At 40.9% G+C, this 14,538-nt stretch overlaps 1 protein-coding gene across 5 annotated transcripts in view; it reads right to left on the bottom strand.

Moving 5' to 3' along the window:
* NPTN (neuroplastin) overlaps positions 1-14,538 on the bottom strand; it is an 80,336-nt gene that overhangs the window by 13,184 nt on the left and 52,614 nt on the right. For all 5 annotated transcript variants that reach the window (XR_001359910.1, XM_005882807.2, XM_005882806.2 and 2 more), the window contains 3 exons: positions 13,815-13,986; positions 10,026-10,120; positions 1,712-1,845 (listed from right to left, as the gene is read on the bottom strand). Coding sequence is in view for 4 of the 5 variants with exons in the window: in XM_005882807.2 (XP_005882869.1) it covers positions 1,712-1,845; positions 10,026-10,120; positions 13,815-13,986 (401 nt within the window). In the remaining variant the exon portion in view is untranslated. The remainder of the gene's footprint in view (positions 1-1,711; positions 1,846-10,025; positions 10,121-13,814; positions 13,987-14,538) is intronic.

The raw sequence follows: 14,538 nt of genomic DNA, 5'->3' as shown, positions 1-14,538 counted from the left end.
GGACATACAGTAGCCCAGGAGACATATGAAAAAATGCTCAAAGTCACTGATCATCAGAGAGATGCAAATTAAAACAACAATGAGGTATCACCTCACACCTGTCAGAATGGTTACCATCATCACATCAACAAATGACAAGTGCTGGGAGGATGTGGAGAAAAGGGAAACCTAGTACACTGCTGGTGGGCATGCAGACTGGTACAGAGTTACTATGGGCAACAGTATGGAGTTCCCTCAAAAAATTAAAAATGGAACTGCCATTTGACCCAGTGATTCCACTTCTAGGTATATATCCTAAGAAAGATGAAACACCAATCAGAAAGAACGTATGCACCCCTATGTTCATATACAATTTACAATAGCTCAATTTACAATAACTAAGATCTGGAAACAGCCCAAGTGCCCATCAGTGGATGAGTGGATAAAAAAGCCATGGTACATTTATACCATGAAATACTATGCAGCAGTAAAAAAAGAAGGATCTCTTAGCCTTTGAGACAGCATGGAGAGTATTATGCTAAGCAAAATAAGCCAATCAGGGAAAGACAAATATCACATTATCTCACTCATATGTTGAATCTAATCAACAAAATAAACTGATTACAATAGATCCAGAGATGTGGAAGCATGGAACAGAATGCTGAATCTCAGAGGGAAGGTGAGGATGGGTGAGTGGGTGGGAAGGGTTCAACCAAAGAACTTGTATACATATATGCATAACCCATGGACACAGACAATAGGGTGGTGAAGGCCTGGAGTGGGTAGTGGGGGCAAAAAAATAAAAATAAAAGCTGGAGAGGGGAAACGGGGCATATGCAATACTTTCAACAATAAAGATTTAATTTAAAAAAAAGAGAGAAGTAGAAAAAATTCATCTAGATTATCAGCTTTTCTTTTGCCAAAAGGCCTGGAAAGGGAATGGAAAATTATTACCCTCAGGGTCTCTTTCTCCTAATAAATCTAAGATACATTCTTTGAAAAAGAAAAAGAATCATGCCACGGGCCTGGCTCAGTTGGTTGGAGTGTCGTCCCATGCACAGAAAGGTTGTGGGTTTGATTCCTGGTCAGGGCACATACCTAGGTTTGTGGGTTCAATTCCTGGTAGGGGCATGTATAGGAGGCAACTGATCAATGTTTCTTTCTGTCTCTTAAAAAAAAAAATCAATAAAAAAGTATGTCTTCAAGTGAGGATTTTTTTAAAAAGAATCGTGCCAGGGATTAGAAAATATTTTTTTTTAACCTTTTCCTGGAACAGATACTGTCAGTTTTCCAATGTCTAAGGCTGCCCTTGGGCCTCATCAGGTTGCCTAATTCCTAATCCTGTGTTTCAGGAATAGTATACTAACATTTTGTTCTCTGCCTTGTCTTCCCCAAAAACATTAAGACCACTTAAAAACCATAATTTTCTTTAGGATAAACAGACTAGAATAGTAAAAGCTTAAGATTGGGGTTAGCTCTTTCAATGTCCAATCTTCAAGGCAAGCAGTCTAATCCCTTACCAGACAGACAGCGTTAATAACAAATCATCCATAGGGTTTCCCTGCTGGACAGAAACTGTCACTGACCTCCAGATTCATGTTGTGTACATTCATGACTCTAGAAAGGGTGACCGAAGCCATGCCAATATGGCAGTTGTAGCAACTGGCCCAGATGTCTGGGCCTCCCCAGGAGAAAATCTAGTAACCAGAGACCCAGGCTGCCTCCTACTCACCATGAACAGACCGTTCTCCTTCCTGCGCCAGACCCACTCTGGGTGGGGGTAGCCAACTGACTTGCAGTACATCATGGCATCCTGCCCTTCGTTCTTGTTCTCGCTCCGTTTATGGCCAGTGATATCAGGAGCAGCTGTGAGAGTGTTGAACAGTTACCATGGGAGCCAGCTCTGAATGGGATACAAAGGCCCCACCTAATGGCTCAGAGCCTTGCTTCTAATATAGTCAGTCTTTAGGCTCATTCTCAAATTCAGCTTTGCTAACATGCATTTCAGGTGAGACTAGAGCAATGGAACCAACCCCATCCCCTATCTCCCATCCACCAAAGCAGCTCAAGCACACACCAGGTTAGGATTACAGAATGTGAAGTAAACCTACTCAAAGAGAGCACAGGCTTAACTGCCCTAAAGTAAGCCATCCTTTAAAGAAAATGAAAACAGAAGCTATTATCATCTCCTCTACCAGTCATGGTTTTTCTTAAAACACCCTCACTAACAATTGTAGTTTAGGTCCAATGTCATATATACCCTTAAGGAAATGAGGAATCTCTGAGATCAAACACCTAAAATCAAGTCCTACTTCAAGGTATGTAAAAACAATGAATTCCTGGAGAAGTTATCTGATGAATGTTAATGGCCAAGGCTCTGCCAGGAAAGAAGAAATCCAGCAAATTAGTCTTCACAAGAGGAAGAAGGGAAGGAACAGGAAATTCAACCAGTGTCCCAAAAGACTTTATTAACAGCTTAAGAATCTGACTTATGCATCTGATTTGTAGTAATCTCAATGAACCCAATCTTAAGGAATTTCTAGGCATGCTAGGGGCTGTTAGTCTTCTCTGCTTTTAGGGATCACTTAGGAAGAAAGAAACAGCACCTGTGATTTTAAAATTAGATAAGTTTCAAGGATCCAAGAAGCCTGAGATGAAGGCTACTTCTTTGAATCTAGCCTTCTTTGAGCTTAACTATATTTTCCACCACACCTTACCAGTTATAGTAATCTGAAAGCAATAAATTCAAAGTTAGGCCAAGATGGGAAAGAGAATCAATAGGCCTGGTCCAAATTCCAGTTTTGCTGGTTCTTTAATTACTTTGTGCTTCAGTTCTATACCCATTATCAAACGGATACAATTCTAGCCCCTGTCTACATTCAGTGTCCTTGGATAGATAAATGTCAACAAAACATTCATTTGAGACTAAAAGCCTGTGGAATTGTTATTACCGTGTATCATGGGCTGATCCCATGTTTCCCCTCTGACTGGCTTGGCTTTCTTGGCTTAAAAATAATCCAAAGTCTGCTACTCTCAGATTGTGCTTCGCAGGTCAGCCTCAGAAGCACCAGGACAGGAATGGACTGAGCAAGGCCCCAAGCTCTCTATAACCACTGCTTGCCAAATAGATCTGCTCAATACTACTCAGTGTGAGGTGTTTTCTAAATATGATGTTACAAAGGAAATGTCTTTTTGTTTTTCCAGGCAAAATTCCTCATTACAGAAGCGAGTGGGTCAGGCTGGCTCGATCTTATTCCCACCATGCCAAATTCTCCCACAGTACTGGGTCACTTCTCAGTGGTCACCCTTCCTCAAAGAAAATTTCTTCAGTCAATAGATATTAAAGACCATCTTAAGCACTTGAAGGAGTAAGCTCCATGGCCACACATGAACTAAAATACCATCATGGGAGAACTGGGCGACACAACAAGCAGAAGAGCTACCACATTTTGCCTCTAGTTGGCCCACTACATGCCAGATATGACAGAGAGTTGTGGGGAGAAAGCCTTTCTAATGAGGTAAATTTTAGCACAGTCATGAAGAAAATAAGGGTGTAGGCCACACGTATCTGTGGGGAAAACACTCCAAGTAGAGGGAAAAGCAAAAGCCTTGAGGCAGAAATGTGGTTATTATGTATAAAGAGTAGCATGGGGAGTTTTTTTTTTAAAACACAGTAAGCAAGGGGAAGATGGCAGAAGAGGAAATCAGAAAGAATGGAGCCCAGATCAGATAGGACTTGTAGGCCAGTGAAATGACTTTGGCATTTACTCTGAATCAGCTGGTGAATAGTAAGTGTAGGTATGGAATGATCTGTATGTCTTAACAGGCTACCACTTGCTACTATGCGGATGACAGTTGTAGAGAAACAACAGTGGAAACAAGACTAATCAGGTGCTATTACAGTAATCCAGGCAAGAGAAAGGGTGGTTTGGATAAGGGCAGTAGTAGTAGTAGGGAGGAGATTCTGTATATATTTTATAGTTTAAGTTAATATATTTGTTAATGGACTGGATGTGGGATGTGAGAGAAAAAGGAGTCAAGAATGACCCCATGATTTCTGGCTTGAGTAATTGAAAGAATTGAGTTTTCAGTTACTGAGATGAGGAAGATTGCAGAAGAATTAGGGTGGGTTGTTTGCTTAGTTTTATTTTGTTTTGTTTGGGGATGCAGTAATTGATGGTAGTAAAAACCAGGCATTCAAATTTTAGGACACGTTAAATTTAAAATATTTATTTAACATTCAAGTGAAGCAGTCAAGTAGACAATTAAGTATCAAGTCTGGAGCTCAGGGTAATCATCTAAGTGGAGATACAAATTTCAGAAATCAGCTTACACGTAATGTATTTTTCCTCTTTCATTCTCCTTTGCCCCATGAAGAATACCCAATCTGGCCCAGTTATCTGACTAATTCCAAAAGTACTGTGAGTTCAGTACCATCAACTTTTGCCATGGATACTCATCTCCAAGATTATACATCCGAAACACCTAAAAGGCTAAAAATTGAATTGGTTTAAGGCTCCACAGCCTCTAAAAGGTTGCTATTCTGAAAAGACAGAGACTTGAAGGTGAAGACGTTAAGAGAGGGGTAGAGATGGTCTTTACTCCTTCCTTGGTGTTTAGGAGACCACTAGGAACTTAGCTAACTCCCACCACACTTTGTTGGCCATGTTTACACAGTATAAGCCTATAAGAAGTGTTTTCAATGGTTAGATGTATTGCTGCTTTCTCCACAATTTAGCAAATAATACAGAGTGAAGCTTAGGAATAGCCCCTCTACTTAACGTACTCAAAAGTCTAATGCCCTCATTAGTCACTCTTGGGATGGTGAAAATATTACCTGTGTACTCAGCAGAGAGAAAAATTAAACCAACCCACATTACTATATCCTTATAGGAAGTGATGATAACAATTACTTTAGCCTTTGGGTCAATGAAAAGTTTTTTTCACTTCTCTCTATCCTTTACAGTAGCTGCTCAATCAGAAAGCCTGTTCCTGCCCTACCAGCTGAGCAGGACAGCAGAACCACAGAGCAAGAAATACCCAGGCTCTCAGCACATGTCAGCAGTAGTCAGAGAGGGGGCCCCCTTGGGGCTCAGAATCCACCTGTGGTGGTTTTTAAAGTGTCCACAAATCCTCCGATATTCTTCCCTTCAAGAGGTGGAGCCTAATTTCCCTTCCTTGGAGTGTGGGCTGGACTTAGTGACTTAAATAAAGCAGAAGTAAAGGTATACAACTTTAGGTACTAGTTCAAAAGAAAACAAAGTTTTCTCCTTGCTCTCTCTCTGTGATCACACACTCTGGAACGATGCTCAAATGCTCAAACAGCCTGTAGGGAGGCCGAGGTAGTGAGAAACTAAGGCCTTCTGCCAATAGCCACATAAGACAGCCACCTGGGAAACAGATCCTCCAGCCCCAGTCAAGTTTTCAGATGACTGCAGACCCAGCCAATAGCTTGATAGACCCTGAGCCAGAACTACGCCACTAATCTGTGCCCTAATTCCTGACCCACAGAAACTATGAGGTAACAAGTGTTTGATGCTTTAAGCAATAGAAAACAACCATAGCCACCCAATCAAACAGACATTACCCCATTTGGGCCCTATGGAGACTCTCTTACTCACCCAATGAGTGACCTAAGACGGGTCATTTAAAATCATTTGAGTTTCAGTTTTCACTTTTGTAAAATGAGAATAATACCCACATACTTCATAGAGGTCTTGTGAGGATGAAATTACATTTCTATAGCAATCTAGCACATGTTTGGAGTTCAGGATCAAAAGTAAACATTTAAATTGAGCTGTTATTTGGAGCAAGGAAAGGCTAGGCCTAGACTCAGGCACTCTGAATTCTAAGAAATCAAAGAGATGCTGATTACTGTGTTCTCTCCCTGTTTGCTGATATAAACAGGACTTCTGTGACTCCAATAAGGTTTAATCAGATCAGACACTGACAAATTATAGTCATTAATGGCTTACTGATATTGATTAAGGTGCCTCACCTCATACGGGCTTGCCATTCAATAATGAACAGCTTAATCAGGTCCTGTTGGTCTGAAGATAGATCTGAGGAGTCTGACAAAGCAGATACTCTTTACTTCCCTGTACCCTCTCAAGGACGCAGAGATGGATTACAAGAGTGAGGGCAGAAGTGGTAAGGAAGTCACAAAGAGACTCTTAAAAGAGATCACAGACTTACTAGGAGTAAACTCAATCTCTCACCTTGCTATCCACCTTCTCTAATCAGGTTAATGAATATTCTTCCAGTATCCTAACAAATGGCAACGCAAGGAATCCAAAAGACTTTTAGTTGCCCAGCAATGCCTTAACCAATTTTATGACCTGGGTGGAGGACAAATGCACATTCCTCAGTACCTTCTGCTGCCTGACCTGCCTACACTTCAGCAAAGCATTTGGCTTCATTGCCAGGCTGGTGGCTGTAGAAAGTGTCAACTTACACAACAGAGATATGTTCAGCTGAAGCTGATGATAAGTAAAGTTAAACATAACCATAACAGAGCTGAGAAAGGTATGTGGCCTCTTACATGGAATGCTTATTTGGTGTTCACTTCAAAGTAAATTCTTAACTTCACAACTAATATTCAAAGGAACTCCATCCTTAAAGGTGTTTTCAATGAGTGGGTTATGTCTAAGTAAATATAATGATACTGTATAAACGATTTCTTTGCTTCCTTTTTGCAAAATATAAAATTCCAGATATACCTCATCGTCGCTGTAGGCAAGTTAGAGACTTGGCTGAAGGCAGAGGGAGTGTTAAAATTTACTGCTAACAAAAGGCTAAGCCCAACAAGCAATATGAGACTGATCAAGATGGAAGCAAGAAGGATGTCAGCTTTTGGCTCAATAAGGCTTCTCTACAGAGTAGGTTCATCATTGGTTATGAAAACTAGAGCAGTCTGGGACTTGTGCTGCCTCCTATAGATGAGGCTTTTCCCTTTCCTGCAGATGAAATCACTGACTAGGAAGCATTGAAGTGATTCTAACCTTGGATATACACTATAACCACCCGGAGTGCTCTTATTAAGCCTGATGCTCAGGCCATAGTTAAACACATCAAATCAAGTGTGAGAACCACTGCTTTAACACTGGTCTTGGCACCAGTATTTGAGATCAGTGTCTGAGATCAGGGGGGAATGTTCAATAAGACAGAGAGATGAGTGAGCAGGATTGTGGAGGCCCTACGGTAAGATTCTCAAAGCTAAGAAGCTAAAAATCACAACCACTAGGAAAAGAACTTTAGAAATCATTTCCTCCAATAACCCAACGATTTCCTCATCTGTATCCATAAAAGGAAATCACAGACCATAGGAGACTTATCTCAACCTACTTCATCATACACTGGGCAGCCGAGGAAGAAGAGTGACTGGTCAGGGTCACTAAGTTTAATGGCAGGGCCAGGATTAGAGCCCATTTCTTCTTACTCAGTCTGAGTCCTTTAAATTGTTATGTGCTGAACATGGCCACATGGTTTAGTGTTTAGGAGAACAGGCTCTGGCACTAGAGCACCTAGGTGAGGACCCTGGCTCCACTGCTTAACTCTGTCACTCTGTACAAGTCATTTAATTCCTTTCAGCCTCAATTTCTCACCTGGAAAGTGGAGATAATAACAGCATTTACCTGAGTTGTGAAGATTAAAGCCAGATGGGGAAGAAAAGGGCTGTGTGCAGAACAGGTGCTAAAGAAATATATATGTATAGTCTGAATTATAAATGAAGATTTTCAGAGACTCCTGTCAGCAGAGGTCACTTACATTCCCTGAATCCCCTGGAATTTCTGTTCTCAAGTACAGATACTTCTTACCTCTCTATTACTCAGCAGATTTTTCAAATCATTATAGTTATAAAAAGAAAACTGTCTCTTACTCCACCTTATAGCTACTGAAGAAATAAAATGAGTTTATATCAAAATGCTTTGGGAATACCCCACTCTAAATGCAAGGCAGTTTTCTACCCCACCACACTCAGGAGCTAGCCTAGAATATGATCCGGGGCCTGAGGCAAACCTTTAAAAACTTACACAGAAAAAGCCAAATGTTCAGTCTTTACCATACTAAACTATCCATTACCTGACTGACGTTAAGTGTTTCACTGTTTTCTGTCCAGGTATTCGAGAAGAGAGGGAAGAGAGAAAGACTAGAATTCTTTATGAATTTTCTTAAGAGACTAACATATCTGTCCAAGCTAGTCACAAAATATGTTTTAGGGTTCTATAGAAAGAATTTTCTTTAGGTCTACTTCTTTAAAACCAGGATTATCACCACCTGCCCAATCCTCCTCACAGGGCTATTGTACAGTAAAAATGCAACAGTGCACAGTCTGCACCTTCACTATGGCAAGATACCGTCTAAGCTGTCCCTTCCTCTGGAAACACTCTTGCCTGTAGCCTCCTCTTCCCTGACCTCCAGATCACTTCATATCTGCTCAACAGAATGAGAGGAAAGGTGCCTCTGGGCCACCGAATCCCACCTCGAGCAGCCAAACCAATGGAAAAACAACCTTTGTTTCCACTCCTAAAAGTGCTGCTTAGAAATCATTAACATCAAATCGCTAAGATTACAGTTCATCAGGACTTGTAATTGTATGTAATTATCCTTTAGACTTGGAGAGGACTATTAACTAGACACACCACTTTCCTTCTCTCACTCAACCTGTTCCCTCTGCACTTGGACTTTGTGCCAAAGGCTCAGCCTGGAATGTTGCAGGTCCTCAGGTCTTACAGAGGAGTCTCCCCACAGAGCTCAGCTCACCCAAGTGGGGAAAGGCCCTTGGCTGGCTGAGAAAATGCTTTCTCATACCTTCATCTTCATGTTGAACAAATGTGGCATTCTTTAAAAACAAAGGTAAACCCAGATCTCTCCAAGAAAAGCCACTGAATTAATCAAATCCAGGTTCTCTGGCCTGTGTAGACTGAAACCATGCAACTGTGACTCAACCCCTTCAGGCATTTAGAATTCAACCTGGCAGCCAGGAAAGGTACTGGCTGTCCATGCACTCACAAGTCAGGGCTGTGTCACCAAGGCATTACTTTCATTTAATAACAACATGTAATAGAAACTGTAAATGTGTCTAAGCCTTTCTTGAATCTGAATTTTTAGTCTTCTAAACATTTAAGGAACACCTGAATACCTACATATAGTAGGCCCTTCCTATTTCCTAAATGTATCCCTCTAGCTTCTAAAGACCATACCCTATGGATTTAAAGAACAAGATGTCTTCCTAAGTAAAATTTAAATTAAAAAAACAACAACAACCCTCATCTCTTCAGTCTGACTTCAAACAGTAACCCCACCTCCCTATAGTCATTTCATAAAATGGAAAAACAAAGGACTGGGAGTCAAAACCTAAGGTTATATGCTAGCTTGACCACCAACTCACTGTATGGCACAGAGCAGTGGTTTCTTTTCTGGATCTCAGTTGCTTCTTTGAAATAACACAGGAAAGCTGGGATTAATGATGTACTTAAGTAGTTCCAACTCATACAATTTTATTGGTCTTTCTTGGATCTTTCAGCTGCAGCCTCATCTTTAAGATGCCATGCACCCAGAGTTAATAGGAAAATTCTAATGAATTATCCATAAATAGTTAATGTTTACCCAGAACACTGTACTTTGACAAATTCTGCTGGCCCATTGGAGAGACCTATATAATAATACTCAGAAGGCACTGCTCTAAGAGCTTTACATAAGGCTGAACCACACACAGCTGTCAACATTCAAGCATTTTTAAAATACAAAAAACAGTAATTTCATATGGTTCAACCTACTATGTAAACTTATTTAATCCACCTAACAAACCCACGAGGCAGGTTTTACAAACAAATGTACATAAATTAATAATTTATCACAGTCCCACAGCTAGTAGATGATGAGGTATGGATTTAAACCTGGGTAGCTGAGCTCCTAAGTCCTAATAACGTTATATTGCCTCCCATAATGGAAACAAGAAAAGCTTGAAGTCTGGGGGTCCAGACCAAAATAGTATCTCAGAAGAAGAGTGAGAGGCTCACACCACAGCCTCTGTTGGGTTGTACCTTTCACTTCAATGGTGGCATTTGCTTTAGGAGCACTGTGAAAGTGATATACACAGTGGTATTCGCCTGAATCTTCAGCTCTCGGCTTACTGATCCTGCAGAGATAGGAAGAAAAATCAAGTAAGGAAGCTGGGAATAGTCAAAATATACAAAAAGAGAATCTAGGGGGGCAACCAGGGACTCTGCTTTCCAAATTGTGCCCCTGAATGCAACTTACCTCCTCCTACCTAAAAGGAAAAACCTCCCTCTGGGTTACTCCTTACTGGGTGCCAGAAATACAAAGATGAAATGACACATGTTCCCAAACCTTAAGGTGTTCCAGTCTAATGGCGCAAATAAACCACAAAACAATCAAAATAAAAGGCTGTACAAAGTATTATAATCTATATTCAGATATAGGCGATGGACTTCTTGCTCACCTCGTAGTTCCAGTCAAATAAATAAGAACAGGAAAAAATGCAAACTTGTTTCTGTGCTTCCCTAGAGACCTTGTTTTAGTAGTCCTGTACTTCCTACCCTGTATTTTAGCAGCATGCCTTTCAATAAGTCTACTCACTAACAGGACCCAGAGATAGTAACAAAATAAACAAAAACAAACAAACAAAAAATCTGCCATCAAAGCATCTACCAGAGATGTAGCTAAACTTTTAAGGATTTTAGCTGCAGCTAAAACTCCAGGGCCCTGCATGATCTGGCACCTTGCCTACCTCCCTAGCCTCATCTCAGCCACTTTCCAGCCCTGCTGGTCTCTTTTGTTTTTTTTAATGTGCCAAACTTGTTCCTATCTCAAAACTTTGACATTCTTTATATAGCATGCTCTTCCCATCACTCTTAGCCACCTAAGCTCCTTTTCCATTATCTTGGCCCACCTCTCACCCTCAACCTAAGTGACATCCCCCCTTCCTGACATCCTCTCTCTCAAACTACACTGAACTTATCACAATGCATAATTATAGAAAGTGGGGCAAAAGCAGGTTTAGAGTTGTTTGCATGGAAAATATAATCCTATATAATAAAGAGCTAATATGCTAATTAGACCAAACAGCCAGATGACCTTCCAGATGAAGCCAGGGCTGGGAGGGCCTGTGAGGGTCGGCCAAGGCTGCGAGGGCCGAGCCCCTTGCACAAATTTCGTGCACAGGGCCTCTAGTAATTTATAAATAATAATATAGAATAAATTCTGTGTTTTGTATATTCACAAGTGTAAACCTACTTCTGCCCCACCCTGTATATTTATGTGATTGATCATTGTCCATTTTCCCAACAAACCAAGTTCTATGTGGCTAGGCACTGTTTAGTTGATGCATAATTCTATACCTAGCACGTAGCATGGTACATGGATATAGTAAAGGAATGAACAAATGAATGACTGAACACAAACTCAAATGAATGAACAGCTGTGCACAGATCCAAACCAAATTAAGCAGAGTGAAAAAAAAAACACAAAAAAACCCCCCAAAAAACAAATTAAGCAGAGTGACAGAAAGGACTGTAGGAAGTATGTATAATGGCCAGAACAGCACTTCCTTGAATTCCACGGGATCATCTCAAATAAGCTTTCTTGCCACTGTGGACCAGCTTCACACCAGCTCAGTCCAGTCTGGCCTATACATCACCCCCCTAAACATGTACAGAAATGCTGGTGTGTAATTACAGAAAGCAGAGCAACAACAGCCTTCAGGCCAGAAAATAAACATTCTATAGCTCCTGCTCTTTTGCTCAGTGGCTAAAATATGATACTTGTGATGGTCACATCTCTACTGCACTAGTAAATGTCAGAAAAACTCCTCACCTCAACCACTGACTAGCCCAATGCATTTATCCTCTTATTGTTGATTCCAAAAACAAGAGTTAAGAGACCATGGATGAGGAAAGACACTGCCCATCCCCCGACTATCTCAGCATATCTATGGTAACATAATAGTCTCAGAGGAGCAGTCAAGAGCCTTCCCAATTTGACACAAGTGCCTCTTCTTAAATCAATATTCTCCCAATAGGAAAACAGACAGGAGTAACCTGCTTGGAGCAAATGTCCCAGAACTTGGAGGAGGAGCAGAAGCTCCATCTCCAGGGCTTAGACTATTCTAAATTCCTTGAGAAGATTTGGGAAGATAAGGTCATGCCTATGGGCGGAAATCTTCCCACAACATTCCCTATGACTAGCTACTGAGAAGCAAATGAGGCAAATGGAAAATGTCCACTATTGACTAAGTCAGCGGTTCTCAACCTGTGGGTCGCGACCCCTTTGGGGGTCGAACGACCCTTTCACAGGGGTCGCCTAAGACCATCCTGCATATCAGATATTTACATTACGATTCATAACAGTAGCAAAATTACAGTTATGAAGTAGCAACAAAAATAATTTTATGGTTGGGGCTCACCACAACATGAGGAATTGTATTAAAGGGTCGCGGCATCAGGAAGGTTGAGAACCACTGGACTAAGCAGAAGCAAGATCTGAGACTGGCTCCAGAGCTGACTTATTGGGTGGCCCAAGGGACTCATCAGTTGTTATTCCACAAAATGTGGGAGAACACAGATTCCAAAAAAAACGCTGACAATGCAGAACACTCTGGAGAGCTTTAAATACGCTGAGAAAAAAAAGAGAAATGCATTTATAAAGTCAAGCTCAAACTTTATGAAGTTACAATTTAAAGCTTTTTGGGTGACATAGCACAAGACCCAAGAGAAACATGACTGGATGTTTGGTATTGTAAAAATCAAAAATAAAATTTGTAAAACTAATGGACAGGCCAAGAAATAATGCCTTTTATTCCACCCAACACCTCTATTTGATTAACCTTTTCCAAACTGTAAGGATATATAACAGAGGCTATATTTCCAAGTTTATATCAGAAGAAACTACAGTGGAGATAGATTAACTTGCCACTTACCGATATGGTACAGTAGAAAAAAACAATGACATATATTCCAGAAAGAAGACCTGAAACCTAGCCTTGATTCTGAAACTTATTAGATATAGTATTTGGCCTTGAAAGCAAGCAACAGTTATTGAATCTTAGTTTCATTACCCCCAAAAAGGAGGAGGATCCATGATTAATGTGGATCAACTAAATAAGGGGTATGAAAAGATCTCAATTCTGCAAAATACTGCAGAATGGCCTTGCTACTACTGGATACACAGGTTCTCCTGTTCTCACTGCAGTGTACTCTTTCTTTGCACTGTATCATGCTGCCAGCAGGATTAGTTGATCCTTTTCCCGATTAGCTTTTAACCAGGAACAAACTATTCTGAAAGGTGAGGTGCCATGTGTTACTAGATATTCCAAAAAAGCACCAAATCTTTGGGTGCCAGATAATATCAATTAGCAAATATCTCCCTTTCATCAAAGGATTATTTCCAGGCTACCATCCTTATTCCAGATCACTAAACAGCCCTGTATCCACTGGTCCTGATCAGGTTATGGTTATGCTCTAAGAGTCCTAAAGCAGATTTCAATTTGATTCCTCAAACTACAGGATTAAGTCAAGAGACCTGCATTCTAATTGTGACTTTCCTATTGACTAACATTGTGACCCTGAGTAAAACCACTCCCTATGCCTTCAATCTGTTATCATAATGACAGGATCATCTATGGCTCATTAGAATCATTTGAAAATCTCTTAGAGATTGCTGAGCCTCACCTCAGTTATATTGGATTAGACTCTCCAGAGGAGGACCATATATATCTCATGTCTCTCTCATATAGCATAATTATGGATTATGAGTATCAAGTAAGCTCAGCCACACTCCTTCCCATCTTCTCAGAAGCCGCTAGCCCCTCTCACCTGTATTCCATGTTGCTGGCATTCTTACGAGTGGCAGTCAGTTCCACCCCATTCTTTGTCCAGTAGCTGTATGTAAGGATGTGAGAGCTGGAGGTGAGGTTACACTGCAGGGTGACAGGGAGAGCAGGGCTGTCTCGAATAATGACTTCTCCACTGGTGACAATATCTGGCTCTGTAATAAGAGTGCACAATGATAGGGAGCCATAGCCTTCCATTTTCTGCGACCCTGGCCTGAAAGTTGGACGGGGTAGGATGGGGAGACTAGAAAAAGAGGGAGGGTAGACAGGACCACATAAGGAATTTCACTTTACCAACTTTGGAGGAAGTCAAGAAAGGAAAAACAATGATTATAAGCAAATGACCACTAGCGCAGACAACAGCCTGAAGACCAGTTGGCCTAGATGTGAAAAGAATGGGAGTATTACGGGTGCTTGTACTGGCAACAACCCATTTACACTTTTGAATACCACCATTTTATGACATAAGAACCACCAATTAATTCCCCTTCAAATAGAAACCCAGTCTCCACCTTACAATTCTAAAGATAAAGACAGTATCATTTATATAACTAATAAACTCCCTATGGAGTCACTAGGACCTTGAACAGAATAGCAATAACTAGGTAATACATATACGGGTTGTCTTACATGTAAATCTGATAAGACCATGGCAAACCAGCCATGGTCATTAATTATGGGGCGGGGGGGGGGGGGGGGGCGGCAGA

This window comes from Myotis brandtii, unplaced genomic scaffold, assembly GCF_000412655.1.
Source record: "Myotis brandtii unplaced genomic scaffold, ASM41265v1 scaffold74, whole genome shotgun sequence".
NCBI lineage: Eukaryota > Metazoa > Chordata > Mammalia > Chiroptera > Vespertilionidae > Myotis > Myotis brandtii.
The sequence above is the reverse complement of the archived record's forward strand: the minus strand, read 5'-3'. Positions and strand labels throughout refer to the sequence as shown.